The 23,784-nt window shown below is 64.6% G+C and overlaps 2 protein-coding genes across 2 annotated transcripts in view; one reads left to right on the forward strand and one right to left on the reverse strand.

Annotated features, from left to right (window-relative positions):
* The window catches only part of STK32C (serine/threonine kinase 32C), an 81,670-nt gene extending 81,174 nt beyond the window's left edge, over window positions 1–496 (forward strand). The window contains exon 12 of the mRNA XM_057735721.1: window positions 267–496. Coding sequence (XP_057591704.1) covers window positions 267–411 — 145 coding nt within the window. The 3' untranslated portion in view covers window positions 412–496. The remainder of the gene's footprint in view (window positions 1–266) is intronic.
* A 1,779-nt stretch (window positions 497–2,275) lies between these two features.
* Window positions 2,276–20,601, reverse strand: DPYSL4 (dihydropyrimidinase like 4). Its single transcript, XM_057735346.1, has 14 exons — window positions 20,422–20,601; window positions 16,935–17,023; window positions 16,195–16,379; window positions 14,022–14,186; window positions 12,381–12,442; window positions 12,200–12,280; window positions 10,934–11,002; window positions 10,465–10,585; window positions 7,321–7,477; window positions 6,942–7,083; window positions 6,167–6,337; window positions 5,689–5,868; window positions 3,992–4,157; window positions 2,276–3,252 (listed from the first exon to the last, which is right to left on the reverse strand). Exons 1-14 carry the CDS (start codon window positions 20,458–20,460, stop codon window positions 3,161–3,163), a joined length of 1,719 nt encoding a protein of 572 aa, XP_057591329.1. The 5' UTR covers window positions 20,461–20,601; the 3' UTR covers window positions 2,276–3,160.
* Between the last annotated feature and the right edge of the window lie 3,183 nt (window positions 20,602–23,784).

Raw genomic sequence — 23,784 nt, forward strand, 5'->3', positions numbered from 1 at the left:
AACGGGCTGAGACTCGCCAGCCCTGCCACTCTGAGACCGAGGGCTACACGCTGCCAGACAGGGTGCTGGGCTGGAACGCCCTGTGTGCCCACAGGCCCTGCTGAGCCAGCGTGGCCAGAGGGGCTTCTGCCCAGGCAGGGATGCCCGGCACGTGGTCCGCGTGGGGGCCCCGAGCCGTGTTCCTAAGGGGCCCGCTTCGGCAGTCCCTGGGCAGGCTCTGGGCCGGTGGGCAGCGGCATGAAGCCCCATCCTGTGTCTCCCCCCAGGCTGAAGAGGAGCCAGGACCCCGCAAGTGAGCCCCTGCCTGCACCTGAGCCCGGGGAGGTGGCGGAGGCCCCGGCGGATGGCGAGAGGGCGGGCTCGGTCCTGCCCGTGTGCGGTGCCATCTGCCCCTCGGCCGGGAGCAGCTAGGCAGCCCCTGCCCGTGGAGTCAACTCAGGTCGTGTTGGAGACTCAGGGCCTCCGAGGGACTGGGCTGCGGGCGGCTGGTAGAGGCCCCGTGTCGACTTTCCCACCGAGCAGCCCGGCGCGTCCAAGCACAGGCCCAGGCCGGCGGCTCCTGCTGTGCCCTGGCCGGACTTTCCCCGGAAGTCTGACCGCCAAGTCTGCCTTCCGGCTTTCGGTGGCAGATGGTGACAAGAGGCTGTCAGTGTGGTCGAGCGGTGGGCCTGGAGGGCGGGAGCCACCCAGGCGATGGCGGGGGGAGGCACGTGGCCCCCGCCCAGGCTCTCCTGGGGGCCCCCCGGCAGGCCGCCTGGGGGACGGGTGCTCTGGTCTCCTGCCACCGGTCGGCTGTACATAGCCCACCTCGCCCAGCCCTGCCGCCCAGAGCTGGGGGGCGGCCCAGGGTCTGCTCGGTTCTTGTCCATCGAGGGGGGGCGGGGCGTGGGCGTGAAGAGTGTTTTATAGAGATACACACTGTTCTGGTGATTTCTGCTGTGTTTCTGTATAGTTTCCACCTCTGAGAAAAACAACATGAGAACCACGTGGTGTCGGCTCCGTGGCATGTTCTGTGCCTGCCGTCTCACAGAGGATGTTCTTCCGTGAGCCGGGGCGGTTCCTGCTGGGGCAGAGCCTCCCCGGAGCCCCGGTCCTGGGCCTTGGGGTGGATGCCCGCCTCCTGCCCCAGGAATCCTAAGGCCATTGCAGGGTTGAGGTGGAGGAGGTGGTGGCTGGAGAGCAGGGGCACCTGGGGCAGAACCGCGGAAATGACAAGGACCCAAACGCCCACAGGTTGGAACAGTCACGGCCCCCGTTCACCCAGGTGCAGGGAGTTAAAGCCAGAAGCACAGCACGGCGTGCCCACCGGGGGACCCCCACAGGGGGACGTGGGGCCCAGAGGTGGGCGGCGCTGCAGGATGCCCTGTGCTGGTACGGACCCCCAGAGCAAGTTCTGGGTGGAGACCTGGCGGATGTCAGAGGCAGGAACCGGGCGAGGGAGATGTGGGGTTTTGTATAAATGTGTACATCTAAGTGGGTTTCTGAGGCCCTAGGGGCCAGCGGGTCAGTTTCCTGAGTCGGTGGCAGGGATGTGGGTGTGGCCCGGCTCCCGGTCACACTGTCCTTGTCTGGAGGAGGGGACACTGGCCGCAGCGGAGCCCCAGGAAACCAGCTCTGAGGCCACACGGACCAGACAGATGGGAGCCGGAGGGAGCCCCCGGGCACGCTGCAGGATCACCAGGGTGGCCCTTCTCCTGGGCTGCCCTGGTCCAGCGCAGCATGTGAGAAGCCTGGATTCAAAGATGGGCTATCTGTGCCCCGCCCTGTCCCCCGGGGATACAGCTGGACATGGGGGTGGGGGGCTGCCCCGACCCTTTCTGGTGCACTTGGGGTAAAGACCCCTCCTGGGAGCGTCCTGCACCTGGGGAACAGAACTGGCACCATTTCCATGAGAAGGAGGCTGAGGCCAGGAGGTCAGCCCAGCAGTGCCATCTTCTGGAAGACTCTGGGGCAGCGCAGTCCCCAGGTCCGGATCAGAACCTTGGGCCGCTCTGCCTTAAGGGGCGGGACGCAGGCCACCCCTCCTCGCCCCGCCGCCCGCTGGCGGTGTGAGCTCATGGTCCCTGGCGGGTCCTCACGCGCCATGCCCCACCACGTAGAATGTGGGTCGGGTCCTCCCAGCCACGCCCTCCCTCTGAACATCTAGCTGGTTCTGACCTGCAGGCTTGGCCCCCTTCCCCGAGAGGCAGAGCCCCTCCCTGTGGCTCGGACCCAGCCCTGCCCCTGCCCAGAGGCCCAGCACTGGCCATGCAGGTGGTCGTGAGGCCCAGCCTCCCAGCCGGCGCGGAGCCAGGCCAAGGGGCTGCAGAGTGTTCCCCAGGGTCCCGCGTACGAACCCCCAGGGGATGGCGTGGGGGCAGAGACGTCGGGGCTCTCCACACGCTGGCAGCTTCCAGCCCAGATGCCTTTAATTGACCTGATTCACATGGGACTGGGACACAGCGCCACTGGGGCCGGGGGGGCCCCTGGGCTGTGGGTGGCATGCAGGTTCCTGGCTACAGGTGTCCTCACCGCACAAAACCGCTGCTCTAAGAAACTACTGGAATGCACACTTAGTAGCAGAAGGGAAGTATCTTAGCTAAAGGATCCTAAAATTCCCTGGACACGGGCTCTACGAAATCGGAGGTTCGGTCCTTGGAAAAGCGTACAGATGAATCTGCTGACGTCCTGCCAGCAGCTGCCCTACACTGTGTTCCTGGTGGGTCCCTGAAGTCATAGCAGCTCTGGGCGGGGCTGCACTGAGGCGGACGGAGCTGGGCTGCACCTCTGCCGGGAGCGGGCGGCAGAGCTGGGGGCTCCTCGGGGCAGTGACGCCTGATGGGGACGAGGCACGACAACGCCCTCGGCCTTCCGGCCTGGCCCAGCTGCCCCAGGCATCCTGGGAGGTCCCTGCCTTCCTGAGGCACCGGGCACCTGGGCTCAGGGCCACCTGAGCTGTGGCCACCCCTGCGTCCAGCCTCCTTGCCCTGGCAGTGAAACCTCCCCAATTCAGCCCCTCCTGCGGGGGCTCCTCGTGACAGAACCTGGGACCCCAGGAGGAGAGTTTTTGCGGGGGGAGGTGAGGCCAAGCACCTTTCAAAATAGGTTCAACGAAAGGAAGGGAACAGAGGGGAGCGGCCACCACCTGCGGGCAGCGCCTGTGCGCTGGCACGGGCAGCACCTAGGACAGCGACGTGATGTTGGAGCGGCCGCCGGGCGGTGCCATGATCCTCTGCGCCGGGCGCCTGGCGACGTGGTCATCGGCCTGAGAGCCTGCGGGCAAGGTGGGAGTGGAAGGGGTGCTGGGGAGGGGACGCAGACACACCGGCCACACCTGCGAGGCCAGGCTGCAGAGCCCCACCCAGACCCCGAAGACCCCCATGCTCCCCGACGGCCTTGCCGGGTGGACCAGGCCACTGGACGGGCGCTCCCACCACTGAGATCTTGGGTGAGCAGGCCGGTGAGGCCAGGTGTGTGTGTGGCCAGAGACTGGAGGTCAAGGCTGACCCTCCAGGAAGCCTGTCCGGAGGAGCACAGGCTGGGCCAGACCCGCGCGCCCCTCCTGTGGGTCTCACACCGCATGGGCCCCGTGACGGAAGAGGGCTGTTCTCTGCCTTGAAGACGATGCTGGATTCCAAAGGGGACCTGCCCACGGCCCTGTGTTCCCAGGAAGCAGGCAGGGACCACCATCACCTCCCCAACAGGAGGCTGAGACGGGACGTCGGGGGCTCCGTCAGCCCCGACCCGAGGGCTGGGAAGAGAGAGGGGGTCTGGCCCCACCTGCAGGGAGAGCCCGGGGCGCAGGGCTTGTCAGCATCTACGGCACACAACGTGCTGGGAGCGCAGCCGAGACCCTGGCCGGAGGCCTGGCAGCTGCACCCCAAGCCCGGGAGCCCCTGAGGCCCCAAGGCCCCTCCCTTATGCATCTCACACGTGATACCAGGGCTGGGGGCTGGACTCCCACGTGGTTCTTGGGTCCCGCAGAGGCTGGGCACCTCCAGGCTCAACTCACCAGACAGGCTGAACCCCGACTGGTGCAGGTTGCGGAAGGGTGGGACTGAGATCTTCCCTGGACAGGATGCGCGGGCCTGGGCGCCGCCCCCCGGCTTGGTGGGCACCATCACCTCGTGCACTGGCCCATCGTAGAGGCCGCGGGGCACGCCGTGGATCTCCGCCAGCTGCAGGCCGAGGGGCTGGGCGTGAGGGGTGCTGGGTGGCCCTGGGCTTGAGGGTAGGGGCTTCCCACCAAAAGGAGTGTCCACCCACAAGCACGGACACACATAACCCTCCCCTGAGGCTGGGTGGCAGTGCCCCGAGCTGGAGGAGCTGCTCGGATAGGGTGGCCTCCGGGGAGCATGCTTTTGGAATCTGAAACGGGTCCCAACATAGTCGCCACCTCTTCAGGACCCACCGTCCTGTGGCCCCAACACAGCCCCCCCTGCGTCCCCGAGGAAGCCCTGAGGTGGAGGCCCCAGGTCCTGTCCTTCCTGAAAATGGCCCCCAGGGGCAGAGGCCCTTCCCGGCAGCCGCCACGATGAGCCAACAGTCTGAGGGTGGAAGCAAAACCTCCAGATGCAGATGCACTTGTGTTTCCAGCTGGCACCTCCCTGGGGAGTCGTGGTTTACGCTCACGACTGTGGGGCCTGAGTCCGGCCCCGGGGGCCTCTGGACAGATCCTGCCTGGGCGGGGGGGGGGGGGGGGGGCGGTCACAGTGGGGCAGGGGCGCAGGCCGAAGGCGACTGTGGGGTGTGGCGTTCCGAAGGTTCGGTGTGCTTCCCGCTCCCGCCCCATCAGCCTGAGCGCCGTCCCCTCTCCCTGCTCCGCGCTGCGGTGGTCCACGAGGCCGACCTGCCCCCTCACAGAGCTGCCCTGTGGCCACTGCCTGGGGGGGCCCCGGGCCTCGCCCCTTGGGGAGGGCTGCCCAGCCCTCTGCCCTGGACCCGTCTCTTGGCCCCACTCCAGCCCTGAGGGCGGCGGGGGCGGCGGGCCAGGCAGACGCGGGCGAGCAGCCGGGGCGCGGGCCAGCGGCCCGAGGCAACAGTGTCCACGTGGTGGGGCAGCCTCCCCTCTCCCTTCCCCAGGAGGCCAGCGCCTGGCCCCCAGCCCAGCCCGAAAGCCATCCCTCCTCACTATGGGTTCAGGTGATGTCCTCCTAGAAAGCTGGACACGGAGGGGATAAAGCCAACCCGTGTGTACAGTAACCACACGTGTGTGTGCGGCTACGCGTGTGCGTGCCCGGGTGTGTGCGTGACCCACCTGTGCGTGCCGCGCGGGGCCTGGGCGGGCACCTAGTGCCTCCACCAGACACTGTGGGCAGCTTGCCACGCCCTTGCGGGAAGACAAGGGCTCACACCTTCTAAGGTCACGGATGCCGTGTAAACCGCACGTTCTCCTTCCTCAACTGACTAAAGTGCACGTCTGTTCCCCGGGAAATCCTGGGCGGTCTCTGCTCGTCCTCGCAGCCGCGTGCCCGGGGGGTGGCTACCGGGGTGTTCTTTGCCTCACACCCACACTTCCTACAGGGACGCGGGCTGCCTGGTAGTGACCTCGGGCGAAGACCTCTGGGAACCGCCTGGAGGGATGGGGCCGCTGTGCTTTCGCGATGGCAGCTGTGGGCAGGGCCGCCCGGAGGAGGGGAGGAGGCCGCCCGGAGGAGGCCTGCGAGCTCGCGCCCGCCCGCCGGCCCACCCGCCCCGCTGTGGCCTTACCCTGTTACGAGCCTTTATCCTCTTGTAGACGAAGTCAGGGAAGGTCTTGCGCGGGATGAAGCGGCCGGCCCCGGGGGTGACGCACAGGGCGCCGTCCTCCAGCACAACCCTGCCCTGGCTGATGACCACTGTGGGGACTCCTCGGCACTCGACACCCTCAAAAATGTTGTACTCCACGTTCTGGGGAGACGGCCAGGGCTGCTCAGCGCCCCCCTGACCCAGAGCCCCTGACCGGGAGCGTGCGCCCCGCTGGGCCGGGACCAGAGGGGCGTGGCCGCGGCCTGCACCCCTGCTGCTTCCCGAGGCGCGGTTCCCGGGGGCACAGCGGGTTCCCGGGGGAGCCTGTGTGGGGCTAACCCTCCCGCCACAGGGCACGCTGCCGCCTCCGCGGCTCCTGCACCCCCGGGGCGTCCAGGCCCCCCCGCCCCCGCCCCGACCCCGACCCGACCCCGGCGACGCTGGCCCAGGCTGCTCTCACCAGGTTGTGGCTCTTGGCAGAGATGATTTTCGTGGCCTTCGGATTCCATATGACCAGGTCAGCGTCGGAGCCCACGGCCACCCGCCCCTTCCTCGGGTAAACATGGAAGATTTTGGCTGCATTGGTACTGGTCACGGCAACAAACTCGTTCTCGTCCATCTTCCCCGAGGCCTGAGAAGCAAGAAGGCGGGGGTGAGGGGCACCCTCCCCGACCGCACGCGGTCTGGCCTCGGGGCTCTCGGGCAGAGGCGGCTCCTGCCGCCAGGGCCGCGGTCACATCTGCAGATCTGGTCCTTCCTGGGCACCAAGCTGGTCTCCGCGCTCACTTCGCGGGCCAGTGAATGCTGACGCCTCTACAGCGATGTCTGTGTCCCCAGAGGACACGAAAGCCCCCTGTGCGGGCCAGGAGCCTGGGCTCAGGGCCTCGGCCCGGGGAAGGGCTCAGGGCCGGGGTCACAGACACGGAGGCAGAGGCCCCCGGGCAGGGCCTCCCGAGTGAGACCGACGTCCAAGGAAACCTCGGGCCTCCGAGGGGGACGTCGCAGAGCGCGCTGCCACCAGGGCAGGGGCCCCGCTCCCCGGCCCGTGTGCCTTACGACCAGAGCTGAACGTCTGGGGAGCCCAGGACGGCAGGGCTGGGGGGACAACGCCCCGGGGACCAGGCACCCCGCCCTCGGCCCCATGCGCTGAATCTACCGGTCGAGGGGCTCCCCTTTCTGACGGACGGGCAGAAGTCTGGGGGGAGGGGACCCCACAGCCCCGCCTCTGCACCCACCACGCATCTCTCCCAGACCACGGACATGCGCTCCTCGATGCCGTTGGTGCCCTCGGGGATGAGGGTGAAGTTGTCCCTGCCGACGGCCTTCTGGGCAGTGGTGAAGGTGCAGTGGGCGCTGCCGGTCACCTGCAGGTCCCCGCTGAGGAGAGGTGGGGCCAGAGGCGCCCAGAGGGGTCTGTCCTTCCTGAGCCGCCAGAGGCCCCAGTGGCTCCACCCCCACCCAGCTGCGCTGCCCACAGTGGGGGAGGCTGTGGCGAGGGCAGCGCTGGGGCCTCGGTGCAGGACGGGGTGGGGGCAAGGACATTGGTGCGGGTTCTCTGGACGCGCGAGGCCCGCAGCTGCCGGCAGGGGGCGGGGCACGCAGGCAGCTCCCTACCTGGACAGCAGGGAGGCGAGGTGGTCTGCAGTGCTGGGGTCCGCGCTGACGGGGGGCGACGTGACGAAGGCCGCCGCCTTGGCCCAGTTCTTGCTCCAGTAGTGGGAGCCGTCGGTGCCCAGGCCGGCGGTGATGGGCTCCCCGAACACGACCACCCCTGCAGCGAGGCCGTGACAGGCACCGCCGGCCCCGCGCCCCGCCTGCCCCTCGACTCCCCGACCCTGGACAGCTTGTCCCCTGCTTCTGGAGGGCCCGCCCCGGGCAGGCATGGCCACCCGGGGCTCCCACGGTGGGGCCTTTCTGTCCCCGCTGCCACGCACCCCTGCTGAGGGCCACAGGCTGCGGTGCGACACCATCAACTGACTGCCCGCCCCACGCCTGGCCACGGCCCGTGGGCGCAGACCTGGCGCCTTCACCGACCCACGGCCTCCTCCATGGCTGGGCTTCTGGGGCCAGAGGGCACGCGCCCGTGGGACCCGCACCCCAGCTCCTGGACGTCACAGGTGCCAGCGGACACTCACGTGGGGCCCCGAGGGTCAGCTGGGCAAGTGCCCTGACACACCACGAGGATCTGCTCTCACGTACCACACACACACACCACACCCACCGCACAGACACCACACCACACACACACACCACACACACACACACCACACCCACCGCACACACCACACACACACACACCACACCGCACACACCACACACACACACCACACCACACACACACCACACACACCACACACACACACACACCACACACACACACACACACCACACACACACACACCACACCCACCGCACACACCACACACACACACACCACACCACACACACCACACCCACCGCACACACCACACACACACACCACACCCACCGCACACACCACACACACACACCACACACACACACACCACACCCACCGCACACACCACACCCACACACCACACACACCACACCCACCGCACACACCACACCCACACACCACACACAGCACACACACCACACCCACACACCACACACACCACACCCACCGCACACACCACACACACACCACACCCACCACACACACCACCCCCACCGCACACACCACACACCCACACACACCACACTCACCACACACACACACCCACACACCACACACAACACACATACACACACACCACACCCACCGCACACACCCCACACACCACACACACACACCACACCCACCGCACACACCCCACACACCACACACACACACCACACACACACCACACACACCGCACACCACACACACACACACCACACACACACCCACACACACCACACCCACCGCACACACCACACACACACACCACACACACACACCACACACACACACCACACCCACCGCACACACCACACACACACACCACACACACACACCCACACACACCATACACACACACCACACCCACACACACCCACAGAAACACCCACACCACACGTCCGCACACACCACACACCACACACACACACACCATACACACCACACAAACCATACACACACACCACAGACACTCACACACAGAAACACCCACACCGCACACACCGCACACAACACACACACACCACACCCACCGCACACACCACACACCCACACACACCACACACACACACATACCACATTCACCGCACACACCACACACACACACCACACACACCCACCGCACACACCACATACACACACCACACACACCCCACACACACCCCCCACACACCATACACACACACACCACACACACACCCCCACAGAAACACCCACACCACACATCCGCACATACCACACACACCACACACACACACACGGCACACACCACACACACCACACCCCCCCACACACAACATACACACACACCATACACACCACACAAACCATACACACACACCACAGACACACACACACCACACCACACACACACACAAACACACCACAGAACACACACACACCACACGGACACACACCAACACACACACCACACACATCTACACACCCACCCACACCACACATCCACACACACCACACACACCATACACACACCATACACACACACCATACACACACACCACACAACACACACACATCACACACCTACACCCACAACCACACCACACACACCATACACACACACCACACACACCCACACCACACAACACACACACAACACACAGACACACATACCACACACACAGACACGACACACACACCACACATGTCACACACACACCATACATACACACACCACACACCACAGACACACACAGACACACACACCGACACCCACACCACACACACACCCCACACACACCCACAAACACACCACACACACACACCGCACACCCACACCACACAACCACACCACATACACCCACAACCACACTACACACACCACACACACACCACAGACACCCACACACACCGCACAGACACACCACAGACACACACCACACACACACCACAGACGCATACACACCACAGACACACACACACCACACAACACACACACACCACACAACCACGTCATACACACACCACACAACACAGACACACCGGATACACACACACACCACCCACACACCAAACACACCACCCACACACACCACCCACACACACCACAGACACACACCACCCACACACCACACACAACACATATACACATACCACACACACCACACAATCACACACACCACACAAACACCACACACAACACACACACACAACACACACACACACACACACATCACACACATACACACACACACACAACACATACACACATACCACACACACCACACAATCACACACACCACACAAACACCACACACAACACACACACACACACATCACACACCCACATACTGACACACAAAGCACAGCTCTGACATCACTTGTGTGCGAACAGGGACACTAGGCCTCACTTTGGCAATCCACCGCTATTTGGACGAGAGGAGCGACTCAGGCCGCCCACCCCACACTGGGCCCAGGTGCCCCTGGCACGAGAGGATCCCCATGGAGAGGCCGGCCGGAAGGCCGCTGCGTCCCCGCGGGGCCTGCCTGTGCCGAGCCTCCGTGCAGCCCGCCGAGCTCCGGGAGACCCTCCCCTGCACCATCGGGCCACCCCTCACCTCTGCGCCGGGCTTGGGCGATCACGTCCGCTGCGGGCTTGCTCATCACCTTGGTGACGTACAGGGGGCAGTTGGCCTGCTTGGCAACGGTGATAGCCCGGTACACGGCCTCAGCCTCCACCTGGGGGAGGGGGCACTCAGGCCACGCGAAGGCCCCGGGGCCTCCACGAGATGCCTCTGGACCCCCCGTGGGTCTTGGGCCCAGAGGGGCCCCCCTGGGCAGGTGAGGACCCCAGCCCGGGGCTCAGTGCCCAGAATCTGGGCCGACCCACGCAACCCCGGGGCCGTCCACGCAGGCTTCTTGGCCTCGCGTAAAGGCCTCAGGGTGACCCGTGGTCAGAGGGGACGTGAGCCTTGATTCACGCCTCTGGACGAGGACAGCGGGAACGCAGCCCCCCCGGACCCCGGGGCCAGGTCCATCCCCGTCAAGACCCAGTCAGGGGGACGTTCCCAGCAAGCTCACACCTACCTCCTCGGGGTGGCTGAGCACGTGGCCCTCGGGGCCGGTGATGCCAAGTTCCAGCAGCCGCTTCTGCTCCTAAATACACACCACGTTCCAGCCTGGGAACAGCCTGGGCCTCACCTGGGCGTGAAGTCCACGGTCCAGGACACCCTGGCCCGGAGACGACCCCTCCTCCCTGAGGTTAGCCCAGACTTCCAGGCCCCCAGCACCACCGACCACAAAGAACTCAGACTCGAGTAGAGGGGTGACCCTGAGGTGAGGGACTCCAGCTCCCCACATTACAGAGGAAGGAACTGGGCTTGCAGAGGGGAAGGACTTGCTCAAGTCTGCAGGCCCCTTAAGCGAGGTAGACAAGGCCCCGCAGGCTTGGCCGCGGTGCTGCTTCCCCAGTGGGCGCACGTCCGGGGGGCTGGACGGGGGCTCTGCACGGTCGAGGAGGGGCTGCTCCTTCTGCAAGCTCGCTCGGCCTGCAGGTCTGCCCCGCGGCACCCTCCGGGGTAAGCGCGCTTCGGCGTGCAGAGCAGGGCAGAGCAGAGTCCCACCGACCCCCAGCACGCCTCCCCGGCACTGCTGGGCTGTCTCCCGGCACCCGCTGCCCACCGTCCCGGGCACTGAGCTTGACCCACAGCGTCTCCCGCCCGGGCCCGGCCTCGGACCGTGGAGCAACACGCAGCACCTGGTGCCTGGAACCCCACACCGCCTCCTGTCGAACTTGGGGTGGGGCAGGGCCCGCGGGGTCCCGGGATGTTGGCGAGAGGGCTGCGTGTGCCCCCAGGAGGCCCGGAAGCGCCCCGGCTCCCGCCCAGCCCACACCTGTGGGCTCTGGAGCTGATGGGGACACAGCCCCAGGCCCGTGGGGAAGGTGGGGGTGGGCAGAAGGGGCAGGCCCCCTCCTCCGGGCAGCGTGGGACGTGACTGAGGACGGGGCCCCTAACCCAACAGGCATGCTCTCAGGCAGAAGGGACAGCTCTGGAGGGGCTCCGTCCCAGAGGCGGAGGGCGCGGGAACCCCAGTCGCAGCACTCCCTTCCCCCACCCCCCAACAAAGCCGCATTTTGGTCTCGGAGAATTTTAGATCAGAAGTGTGACGATCGTGGAAACATCTGTTATGGCCAAGACCCCCCGTCCCCCAGGCTCCCTGATGCCCTGCCTGTTTGACCTTTGACCTGAGCACGCTGTGGACTGGGTCAAGTTCCAGGTCCCCTCCCTCGGGGTCTGTGGATTGGCACTCACACCCGAGCGGGCAAGGGTCACCCCTCAGCCCCACCCGCACCTCGTCCACGATGTCTCCATTCTCCGCGTGCACTTGGGCCACAGCTCCCAGGTCCCGGATGACACTGAAGATCTCGTACATCTGGGGAGAGGCACACGGGCCGCGTGGGGCCGCATCGCCACCCCCCAGCCCGCAGCAGCCTGAGACGCCTGCGTGCTCCCCCCTCGGCACCTGGCCTTACCTGGCCGTCTGTGCACTGGTACCTGTCCTTGTACGCCATGAAGACCAGGAAGGAGTTCACACCTGGGGGGGAGGCAGGAGGGTTGGACGACAGGAGCTCCAGGGGGCCGGCAGGGGCGGCGTCTCCCAGGGGCCCCACCAGGTGTCCCGGCTGCCCTCGGGCATCAGCCCCACACTCTCCTGACGAGCCGGGACGGGGACAGCGTCACCCCAGCCCCTACTGCTCCTCGAGCTCTGGGGTCAGGGACCAACTGTTCCCCCAAGTCAAAGCCAGGTGAGAATCCACACACCCCTCACTAACGCCCCCACCCACCCCACCCCATCAGTAACCCTCACAGCCCCGCACTACCCCCCCACAGCGCCCCACGCCCCCGATCCCTCGCTAACGCCCCCCACCCACCCCATGACTAAGCTCTCACGCCACTCGGCAGCCCCTTCACACGCCCCCACCCCCAGGAGCCCCCTCCCCCACTGGGCATTGGGGTGGCCCCCACGTTGGCCATCTAGCCTGTCGCCTGCCTGTGGGGGCCTCAGTAGACCTGGGGGGGGCCCCGCTGTGAGCGGGGGTCTGCCAGGCCCCCGCTCACAGCGCCTGCTCAGGGCTCCTCAGCCCGGCCGGGGAAAAGCAGAAGGAGCAGGACGGGCTGCCCACGGCATCAGGACCCAACCAGGGGGAGGGTCAAGCTCCCCTGTGCTGTGGGGACTCGGGACCAGATGTGGACTCACCTGACGCCCCCGCCCACCCGTCATCCCGCGGCCCCTCCCTCCTCCGTGGCATCTCATGGGTCAAAAGTGCTAACCTGAGGAGCCACGGCACACGGGGGAAACTGTCGCCCAGGGCCCACGAGCCAAGCCCCCAGGTGACAACCTGCCCCAGGGCCCCTGGAGGAGGCTGCTGGCCTGCATGCAGGCCCCTCCTGGACGCCCGCAGTGGGCCGGGACCAACGCTCTGCTGGGAGCACACCGCTGGCCAGCGCCGCCCGGCAGGTGGGTGCGGCTGCAGGCACCCGGCTTCCACCTCTGCTCTGAGCTGCAAGGACGCAGCCTCGCAGTCCGGCTGAGGAGCAGCCCGGGTCGCAAAGCCGCTGCCTGGAATGAGATGCGCAGGCCATGGGGCCCCTGCCCGCCCCCAGGCTGTGAGCCAGGACCGTGCTCGAAGCGGATCACCACAGCTCAGATATGACGTCCACCTAACTCGTCAAATCCTCTACAAACTCTGATGTGGTTTTAGCTTCAGGACTTTCGATTTTCAAAAAAATTAAGCCTTGTTTATAAACCGTCCTGTTTCAGCAGAGGCAGCAAAGAAGACTGTAGGTTTTAAGGCAGTCTCCTTCTAAAGAATCTTAAGATGCTAAGAAGACTTATAGTGCTTTTCTTTCACCCAGGGCCAAGACACAAGGTGACAGTGGGGACAGCCGTGACTGCTGTCCTCCTGTGAGAAGAATGGCTACAGAATGCATCCACAGATGCAGACACAGGTGACCTCTCAGCCTAGTGGACTTCCAAATGGCTCTTGCCCAACTTTCCCCCGGCTCCTGGCCACCTCCCCTGGGGTCCGATGCAGGCAGAGTCCACCCGAGGCCAGGGAAGCCCAGGCCCCCAGCCCCGCCTCCGCTCGGCCGGGCACCCCCTCCCCGCTCACCCTTGTCCTTGACCAGGGCCTCCAGCTCCTCCCTGGTGCTCTCGTGCCAGCGGGGGATGTCCACGTGCAGGGAGTAGTCACAGCAGGCCCCGCTGTCCGCCCGCTCCCGCCACTGCTCGTAGGCTGCCAGCAGGCTCACCCCCGCGTCAGGGAACACGTGGTCCACTGTGGGGACAGCGTGGACAGCTAAGCCCCCCACCCCAGCCACTGGACCCACCTGGGCCTCCAAGGGAGAGTGGCTTTGTGTTCCCAGGAGACCAGGAAGCACGTTTGAGAAAAGCAGAGACGAGGCCTTACACCTCATGTGGGGCTGAGGCTGCTGGGAACCGGCCCATCAGTTCTGTCCGAAGAGGCATCTCCTGCCCTTGTCCCAGCCTCCCTCGCAGCAGAGAGGAGGACCTCGCGCCTCAGTGGACACACCCCAAAGAGCCCAGTGGCAGCTCAGGCTCCGCCCCCAGCACGCCCCGCCCCCAGCACGCCCCGCCCCCAGCACGCCCGCCGGAGTGAGGCCGCGGAGTGGGAGGGGGCGGCACCGCTGTCCGTGGTGCTGGAGCCTCCAGCCTGCCTGCGACTGCTCACGGCGATGGGGTTGGCTTCCCTCCTGCCTCACTGACCGCACACACCTTGAACAGTTCCCGCTGCCTCCCCCCGCAGGAAAACCGGGAAAGCACACGCACACCGCACTGTCAACCCCACTCGGCCGGCAACCCCACATCCAAGGTCAAAACACGACTCAGGGCCTCTGCCAGGTGCAGGGAAAGAGCTGGGATGGGGCGGCCAGTGGGAAGGCCCACCCGCCTCAGGGTTCCTGGCCAACGCCGTGCCTTCCGCCAGCACACACCCCTCACGGGGGCCTCTCTGCTTCCCGCAGCTCAGATCGTGAACCTGGGACCCCGCCCTACAGGCCGGGCACAGCTCCAGCCTGACGGCTCCGCAGAGGCCAGCCCGCGCTGGCAGCATCTCCGTCCTCATGGCTCGTCTGATGCCTCAGCATCCACAGGAGCAGGTGACGTAACCACGAAGGCGTCCTGCTCAACCTGGGTCACCAGTGACAAGCAGAACCAAGGGCCTGGAATCACAGCTCTCCTTAATCAAACTAAGAGGTGGACCATGGGTGGGTTTTTCTTTCCACTTTGTAGTTCAGTAAACCACACGAGGCCAGGATTTCACAACGTCTACACGTCACTTGTGAAGTGGCCCAGGGTCTCCAGAGCAGCCTTTTCTGGCGGCAGCAGTGGCAGCGTTCACTGTGTGCCGGGCACGGCAAAGCACCGACGTGCCCCCCCCTCGCCCCGTCCTCACAGCCTCTCCTCCGGCCTGACAGACCAGACGCGTGACATCTACGAGTGAGTAGAGCTGCCTGGTGTCACGCAGCCAGGACATGGTGCAGCTGGGGTTGGACGGGGTCTACGAGACCCGGTGTAACCCTGCAGCGTTGACGGCGCTCAAGGCCGTGGGAGGAGGGGCTGTGCCGGTGCCTCGTCCTGGCTCCCGAGCCGACCACGAGCAAGCTCACGGTGGGCGGGTGAACTCACCTCGCGAGCTGTTAACTGAGGCTTCTGTGCCGCGCCCCAAGGGTTGCGTGAGGACAGCACGGGGCTGAGGGGCACCAGGACAGTGCTCGCACCTGGCACGGGGCCGGCACTCCAGAAACAGTACCTCTGGGAGTTGATGGGATAATCGTATTTTTGTCATCCTTTTTCTAAAACACAGCTTCCATCTCCAGCTCTTCTTGACATGGGCAGGAAGTTTCTGCAAACTAAGCCTCAGAGGGTGTGAGGTTCAGGGGTGAACGTGTCTGACATTTCAGGCAACACAGCCCCTGCACTTGGGTTTCCCAAACCTGGTCCTTGGCCGGCTGCTAGCTTCCCGGGAAACAAGAAGTGACTGGGCACACGTCCATGTGCTCCCATGGACATCCCAGGAGCACCCCAGAGCCGGCCAAGGCAGTACGACAGGGCTAAAGACCAGGCACTCACGGTTTCTAAGAGTGAGCTATAATTAAAGGAAAGAGGCCTGAGAAAAACACGGTCAGGGAGAGCTCTCCCTGCAACACGCACACCTGCCAGAGGACCAAGGTATGGCATGGACCCGCCGGGCCCGCCCCGGACGCTGTCGGAGAGCAAGACACCCACTCAGGGGCTCGGGACGCTGCCCGGCGGGAGACACTCACATATCATGGTGGTTCCTCCCGCCAGGGCGGCCTTGGTGCCCTGGCAGAAGTCATCGGCGGGGGCCATGCCCAGCACGGGCACCTGCAGCCGTGTGTGGACGTCGACGCCGCCCGGCAGGACCATCAGGCCGTGGGCATCAATTGTTTTGATGCCCCCAGGGACGATGAGGTTTTCTCCAATTTGTCTGAAAGCAACAGAGATTTCGCTGGTTAGGAAGAGCCCTGAGCAAACGTGAACGGGCTCCTTGGCGACGCTGAGGAGCTGGGACGCGTGCCCTGGGGCTCCTGTCCTTGAGGAAAAGGGAACGCGGCCAAGACAGCTGGACCCGCCCCTGGACGCTGCCGGAGAGCGAGACTCAGGGGCTCGGGATGGGCGGCACAGGGGACCCCGCCCCGTGCTGGTCCCTCAGGTGCCCGCTTGCTGCTTTACTGCCAGAGCCTGGAGCTGCTGGACAGGCACAAGCAGAGAAGCTAACAGGTGTGGTCGACAAGCATCTATTAAGCACCTACTGTGGGCCCCACGTGTACGAAAGCTGTGAAAACAAAAAAGCAAGGAAGCTGCTGTCCTGTTCCTTGAGGCCTCGCTGAAAGCTCAGGTGTGGCTACAGCTGTTTCCAGGGAACAAGGTTTCAGAAAAGAAAGAAACATTCACATGGATCTCACCCAGAAGGAAACTTCTGGATAGTGTGTGATCAACGTGTACACGTGTCACCGTGAAGCTATCTGAGGCAGAAACTTACTTTATCAAACCGTCCTCCACATACAGGTCAGCGTAAAAGGACTGGTCATCATTCACGATCCTTCCCCCTCTGATCAGAAGGCGGTCACTCTGCCAGAAGCAAACAAACATGGGTAAGCGTCCTCCAAACTGAATGACCCAACAGTGCCTTTAGCACAAGCCTGACTCTGGAATCATGATGGAAACATTTGGGCCCAATTTGTGTGCATGAAATCCAGCACGAGGCCTGCGTGGTTCACCACCCCTGAGAGCAGGCAGAGGGCGACCCAAGGAGGCGGCCCTCGGAGGCAGCTGCCCACAGGCCCCGCACACGACCTGTGCCCACAGGTCAGGCAGGCTGGTGTCACCAAAGGCACAGGACGAACGACTGGCTAGCCTCCCGCTTCGCCACGGCAAAGCCACGTCAGTGTGCGTAACAGTGCAGTGGACCACGTGTACATCGCCACGCACGTCGCCTACGTTCTAAAGCCCAGGCCGAGGCAGGAGGTGGACCACGTCTCACAGACCCCTGCTGGCCTGGAAGGTCTGCCCTCCTCGTCCCCCCGCAGAGGCAGCTCTGGCTGACAGCTGGGCCGGGCTTCTACCAGAACCTCTATGGCCTGAGACGGTGCCAGGAGGCAGGGTCCCTATTGCCGGGGAGGCCACATCCCAGTGGAGGGAGACAGACATCACACACACGGCCGTCACAGATGGTGACAGACGCGAGAGCACAAAGAGGAGATGGGAGATGAGGCCCGGCTGCCTCAGGGACAGAGAAGGGCCTATTTGAAGAGCTGATGCTAGAGGAGACATGGGCGCAGGCCAGGCAGCAGCCCAAGCAGAGACCCTCAGGCAGGAGGGGAAACCGGGGGAGGCGGGAGGGGTGGGGCATGCTGGGCTTGGGGAGTCGGCAGGCCACCACCGTGGGCCTGAAGCTGCACTTAAGTGACGGTACAGAGATCACACTGGCCTGTGGTGTTCAAGGATGGAAAGGGGGCCATTGCTGGAGTGGTGTCTGATGTGGTCTGGGTGAGATGCAGGGCCCCAGGCCAGGATGACGGGGCGGATGAGAGATGGACTCCAGAGAGGCTGGAAGTCGGGGGCAGGAGCTGCTGATGGAGAGGCCATGGGGGTGCAGGGCCGGGGGGACATCGGGGTGCCCCCAGGTTCTGGTGCTGCCTGGAGGTAGCCCGAGGGGGTGAACAAAGTGTCAGCCCCACAGCACGGAGCTGGGCAGCTGTGAACCCACTTCTGATGGAAGGAGGGGAGTGAGGCGGGGGAAGCCAGAACTGTGCACGGTATCAGGGGTCACGGTCTGAACTCAGTGGAGAAAAACGGAGAGAGACACACAAAAGCAGGACACAGCTGAGCGCAGAACGAGGCGGGCGAGAGCCTAGCCCCGCAGCGCTTCCCTCCGTGACCCTGTTGGAGCCTCACACTCGCTGGGACCTGACCAGGCCAGGGTGACAGACGTTTCACGTGGGTCTGGGCCCTGGCCCAGGGCTCCCAGGTGCCCACCCAGAGGCCAGGCCAGGGGTTCGGGCTCTTCGCACAGCATCAGCCTGACGCCAAGAGCGCTGAAGTGTGCCGGCACTCAGCAGACCTCTCAGAGGCTGCAGAAAGGATGAATAATTCATCGCCTATGAGCCTGGTCACATCGTCCTCTGTTCTTATTAACAGCTAATGGATTGGGCTGAACGCTCAGGTTTCTATTGACTAACGTAAAACCACCACCCTACAGTCTGCAAAAGGGTGGCCACCTGTGCCACAGCCAAACGCGGCCCTCGCCCTGTCCCTGTACAGCCCTGAGCCGAGAATGGTTTGACTCTTATGTTGGTTGAAAGACATCATAAGAGCACTATTTCAAGACTCATAAAAATTATATGAGAGTCACATTTCAATGTCCAAGCTCAACTTTTATAGGCACAGTCACACCCGTTCGTTTCCAAACCACCTAGGACCGCTCCCCTGCAGGGCTGAGCAGCTGCACGGGAAACAGTGTGGCCCTCGAAGCTGAGAGTACCTCCGGTGGGACCCGCTGCTGACTCCTGGTCGGCCCCAGCTGCCCGGACCTCTCCCCGCTGGGTCCTGCAGGGGCTCGCTGCCCAGCCTCCTGGGCCATAGACCCAGCCCTGAGCGGTCCCATCACAAGGACCCACCTTGCCCAGCTTCCGAGCCAGGGTTCAGACCCTGCCGGTCTCCCCCGTAGTGTCCCCACCCCAACCCCCCACTCCGCCCCCAGAGTGGACCAACCGCAGCATCACAGAAGCCCAAGAAGAGGATGAGGAAGGCTCTGGGCAGGAAGAGACTGTGTCTGGGTCCCCTGCTCAATCCCCCACCCCCAGTTTTCAGATATCTGGACTCAGACTCTGGGAGCCTTCCTGGGTTTGGGACCAAGAGGGAAACGCAGCAAGATGGCGTGCCATGCTCCTCAGGAGGAGGGCGGAAGCTCCCCTAAACCAGCCCCCGTGCGTCTGACCCACCCAGAGATGGGATCACCTCCCCCGCTCTTCGGGCCCTGGTGGGCTTCCTGCATCAGGCCTGACCCTGGGCCAGTCATGAGGCAGGACCCCCTCCTAGCATGGTGGGGGGGAGAGGGGCTCCTTCCTCCCTGAGTATCTCAGGAAGTGAACTGGTAACCCCATCCCCCCCCCCCCAAAGCCAAGTGCAGTGTTGGGTCCAGCTGGCACCCTGGCCTCCTTCTCCCTCCCTCCCTGCCTTCCTGGAGGGGGTGGCTTTGTTTCCTGGCAGCCTGGGTGGACAGACAGACCTCCGGCACCAGTGTGTATGCTGTTGGAGGGTCTCCTCCCCGGAGCTGAGCCGAGCTGCCTGGGTGCCCTCTCAGTGACTAGCGAGCGCTCTTCTCTCCCCCCGCACCCCCGGGGGCTCCGAACCCCGGCTGCATGGAGGGTTCAGGTGGCCAGGGGCTCCGGGGGCCCAGCTGCCGGGCCCAGCTGCTTTGTCTCGGACAAAGAGCTCCCGGTGCGGCAGCGGCTGCGGCGGGGAGAAGGGGGTGCGGGGGGGAGGGGTGCGGGGACCGCGACTGGCGGGCTGCGCGGGGAAGCGCATCTCCGCGCTCGAGGCCGGACCGGAGGTGTCAACAAAAGGCCGCGCCGCCGCCAACTCCGAAGCAGAGCTCCCGGAGAGGCCCGCACCCGGGCGGGGGCGGGGGAGGAGGCAGGCGGGCGCATCTGCGCTTTGGGGAACAGGCCTCCCCCCACCGCGGCCCCGAGTCCTCCCGGGCGCGGAGGTGGTCCGAGGAAGCCGGCGGGGCCTGGGCCTGGGCCGCGCGCCGGCTCCGTAAGGGGGTCCGGCGCGGGACCCCCGGACTGAGCGGGAAGCAGCTGGGCGGGAAGGGCCAGCGCCGGCAGCGGGGCGAGCGCGGGGGCTGGACACGGAGCGAGGGGGGCCCGGCGCGGGGCCGGGAGGCTCCTCCCCGGGGCGCGGAGGCCGGCTTCTCCCGGGGCCGGGGGCAGGAGGCGCCGAGCGGGCGCCGGCGCGGAGCTCACCGTGATCCGGGGGATGCTCTTCTTGCCCTGGAAGGACATCCTGCCCCTCCGGCTCTGCCGCCGCCGTCTCGGTTCACCGGCACGGCCCGGCTCGGGCGGGGCGGGCCTGGGGGTCCCCGGCGGGGGATGCACGGGCTAGGCCTCGCGGGGGGACGCGCAGAGCCCGGGCGCGTACGTGGGGCGCCGGGCGTCCGAGTGGGAGCGCGCCGGGCCGCGCGGCTCCGTCGCCAGCCCCGCCCCCGGCCCGGCCCCGCCCAGGCCCCGCCCCCGGCCCGCAGCCGCTGCTTCTCCAGCCCCGCCCCCGCCGGGCTGGGTGACGGTGCCCCCACCCCCCGCCTAGGTGGGGAGTGCGAGGCGCGCTCGTGCAGGGTTGGGGGTGGGGGGGAGAGGGCTGCGACCGGTCCTGGCCAGTGTGTGCGCAGAGTCTGCACCCGGAGTGGAGCGGAAGGGGTCCGGCAATGTCCCGCCAGGCCCCCTTCTCCCCTGGCCAGCCGGTGGCCCGCCACCAGCTCCCTGAGCACCCGAGGCACCCAGGGCCGCGGGGACTGAATCCCATCTCAGGTCCAGGTTCAGGCCGGACTCCGTCCGGAAAGGTGTTTCAGGCCAAAGCCCGGCTCCTTGGAGTATTGCCCGGGCAGGGATCGGAACGCCAGGCCGTGCGCTGGCCCTGGGACCGGACAGGGGAGACACCTCCTTGTGACACATCCTTGTGAGGCTGCCCCAGGGCCAGCCCCGCGAAGCTTCGGGTCGGGTGGGAGTTTGGAGAGACGCAGAGGGGACGGAAAGAGACAGAGGGACACACAGGGAAAGAGCTACCCAGAGCCCGGGACGGACCAGAGACGCACAACCAGGGCAGGAGAGGCCGGGCCTCCGGGCGGGGCCTGCGGAGGGAGGTGCAGGATGGGCAGTCCGGGCTCGGACTCGGCCAGTCGGGGAGAAGAAGGTCCCGCCGCGAGCCCTGGCCTCCCCTTGGAGGAGCTGGGGGCTCGCGGAAGAGCACGAGCCCCGAGACTGCGCCCGGGGAGGGCAGGGCCGGCCGCCCGCGGCCTCTGCACGGAGGCCACTCCCTGCGGCGGGCCGCGGGCCTGGGCCGCGCTGGGCCCCCCTGGGAGACTGGCTCGCTGGGTCCCTCCGGGTCGCCACCCGGCCCCCTGCAGGGCTCTCGGGCTCGCGGACCCCGGTGTTCGCCTCCCAGCGCGTCCGGCGGCGGCGTCTTGTTCTCAACGGCGTCTCCCACGCGGCGGCAGAGTCCGCCGAGCTTGGGCCGGGCCGGGGCGCCGCCGGTGCCCCCCGTCCGCAGGCAGGCGGGCACAGCCTCCGCGGGCGAGGGGCGCGGGTCCCGTAGGCGTCTGTGGCGGGGTCCGCGCGCTGTCCCCGCGGCGAGGGCTGGAAGCGCCGCGTCTGGGCCGCGCGCCGTTCTGTCCCCGCAAAGCTCTGTGGCTCGTCCGTCCCCGCGGCACCGAGGTTCCGACCTCCCGCTCAACCCGCAGAAGGGCGGGCGGGGAGCACGCCCTGAAGAACCGACCGTGTTGCGGAACTCCAGCCGCATTTCCAGGAAGTGGACGATCTCAGGTCAGGGAAGGAGGCTCTGACTCTGAAACGTTTGGCGATTCGGGAGGGAGGGCGGGGCACGGGGGTCGCGGGGATGCGCCCACGGGAGCTGCTCCTGACGGCCCTTAAAAACAAGCTCAAGGTTTGGGGTGAGACACGGTGCGAGGACTCTCAGCCCGCCCAGAGTCACAGGGCGCTGCCGTCACTCTCTCGACCCCTGCAGAGACTGTTTTCTAAGGAAAAAACATCCCAGCCTTTGCGCTCTGTTAGCGCAGCCGGGATTTCAAAGCATAAGTTGGGACGGTGCGAGTCAGTGCGAGGACACTCCAGTACCGGCATAAGAACGCCTGCAGAGCTGAATCCGCACCTTCCCATCCCCTTGTCGCAGTCCCACCTCGGGTTTCCGCTTCCCCAAAGAGATCAAACAGCCTTTACTCACCTGTGTGGTGTCTGGTGACTGCATGTGTTCCTGTTCACTCGCAGAAATTCCTTCACCTTTCTCAGTGATGTGACGTTTCCCTTCTGGTTCTCATTTGACAAACAGCTACAGAAGCGGGCCTCCCTGGTGGCTGACCGCAGCCAGGGGCTGCCTCGGATTTCAGAGCCTGTCCCACAGACGACTCCCCGTGATTCAGGATGAGGCTGCATGTGAGACCCCCGGCTCCCCCTCGCCAATGCGCAGAAGGCCCAGGTTCCCCTTCCCGTGTGGAAAGAGGCATTGCTGTCCAGAGTGTGGACGTGGAACACAGACGTGGCTAGCACAGCCGATAATTCCGGACTTGAATACTTTGTGAGAAGAAGAACTCTGATATTCTAAGACTTAAAACAGCTTTTTATTAAAAACTGTACAATAATTTACAAATGAGTAAAAATTCTCTGGTATATATCATAGGAATCACAATACAAAAATATGTGTAAAATTTTGTAGTTGGTCACCATACAAACCTATGTTAGGCCTCTGAATACTGTTTAGCACTGAACAGAGTATCACGTGTTTACAGTGTGGTTATTAAGGAATTGCTTCAGGGAACACAAATACTGCCTGGCACATCGCGTGGGAAAACAAGTCCTCAGTTGTTTTTGCATAAATTTACAATAAAGCTTTTTAAAAATACACAGTAAACAAATATATGATTTGATACATGTATGTACAGCTGATTTTCCTGAGCCGAAACGTAAACCCATTACTGTGTTAAAACACACAATCCACCTTAAGGTCCACCATGCAGTGATGGTCAGCGTGGATTAACGTTACAACGCCTCCAAGCCCACCCCCGGCACACCTCCTTCCCGACTGCCAGCGTTGGTGTTCACAGCTGTGTAAGGCACTCGGGGTGTCCTGAAGGCTACAGGTTCCTCGAGGGCAGAGCACTTTAAGGAAGAGCCACGGTCCTTCAGCAACTGGAGCTCAGAAACGAGGTACACACACATCCGTGCCACAGGAAGCTGCGACAGACACGGATTCCTAGTTTGGACAAATGAAAACATCTGTGTTTCTCTGGGTATTGTGCACACAGTGATTATGGTGATAACTGTTATGCTGTCCACGTGTCCGCGTCCCGGTTACACAGTAAACACTTCTGTGTTTCAGCCTTTCAGGGTCCCTCCTCTTGCTCCATTAGGGAGTGGCGCATTTACACACATGCTTCCCCTGTTTGAAGAGCTAGCAGTAAGAGAGCCCAAATACTCGCATGAAATGCAATCCACTGGTTTTGAATAAAAGGTACACTCTAGAATTTAGAAAATGCATGTTATTTTAAAACACCTGAATTCTTCAGATGCTCACTGGACCAGCAGGAATCAGGGGAAAAT

The sequence above is a fragment of the Hippopotamus amphibius genome, chromosome 5, assembly GCF_030028045.1.
Source record: "Hippopotamus amphibius kiboko isolate mHipAmp2 chromosome 5, mHipAmp2.hap2, whole genome shotgun sequence".
Lineage (NCBI taxonomy): Eukaryota > Metazoa > Chordata > Mammalia > Artiodactyla > Hippopotamidae > Hippopotamus > Hippopotamus amphibius.

What these genes read in the sequence shown, in the direction of transcription:
- DPYSL4 (XM_057735346.1), bottom strand. Translation starts at nt 20,460, where the DNA reads ATGTCCTTCCAGGGCAAGAAGAGCATCCCCCGGATCACG. An exon ending in AGAGCATCCCCCGGATCACG is followed by an intron (nt 17,024 to 20,421) that starts GTGAGCTCCGCG and finishes TGCTTCTGGCAG; the next exon opens with AGTGACCGCCTTCTGATCAG. An exon ending in CTGCCAAGAGCCACAACCTG is followed by an intron (nt 5,869 to 6,166) that starts GTGAGAGCAGCC and finishes CCGTCTCCCCAG; the next exon opens with AACGTGGAGTACAACATTTT.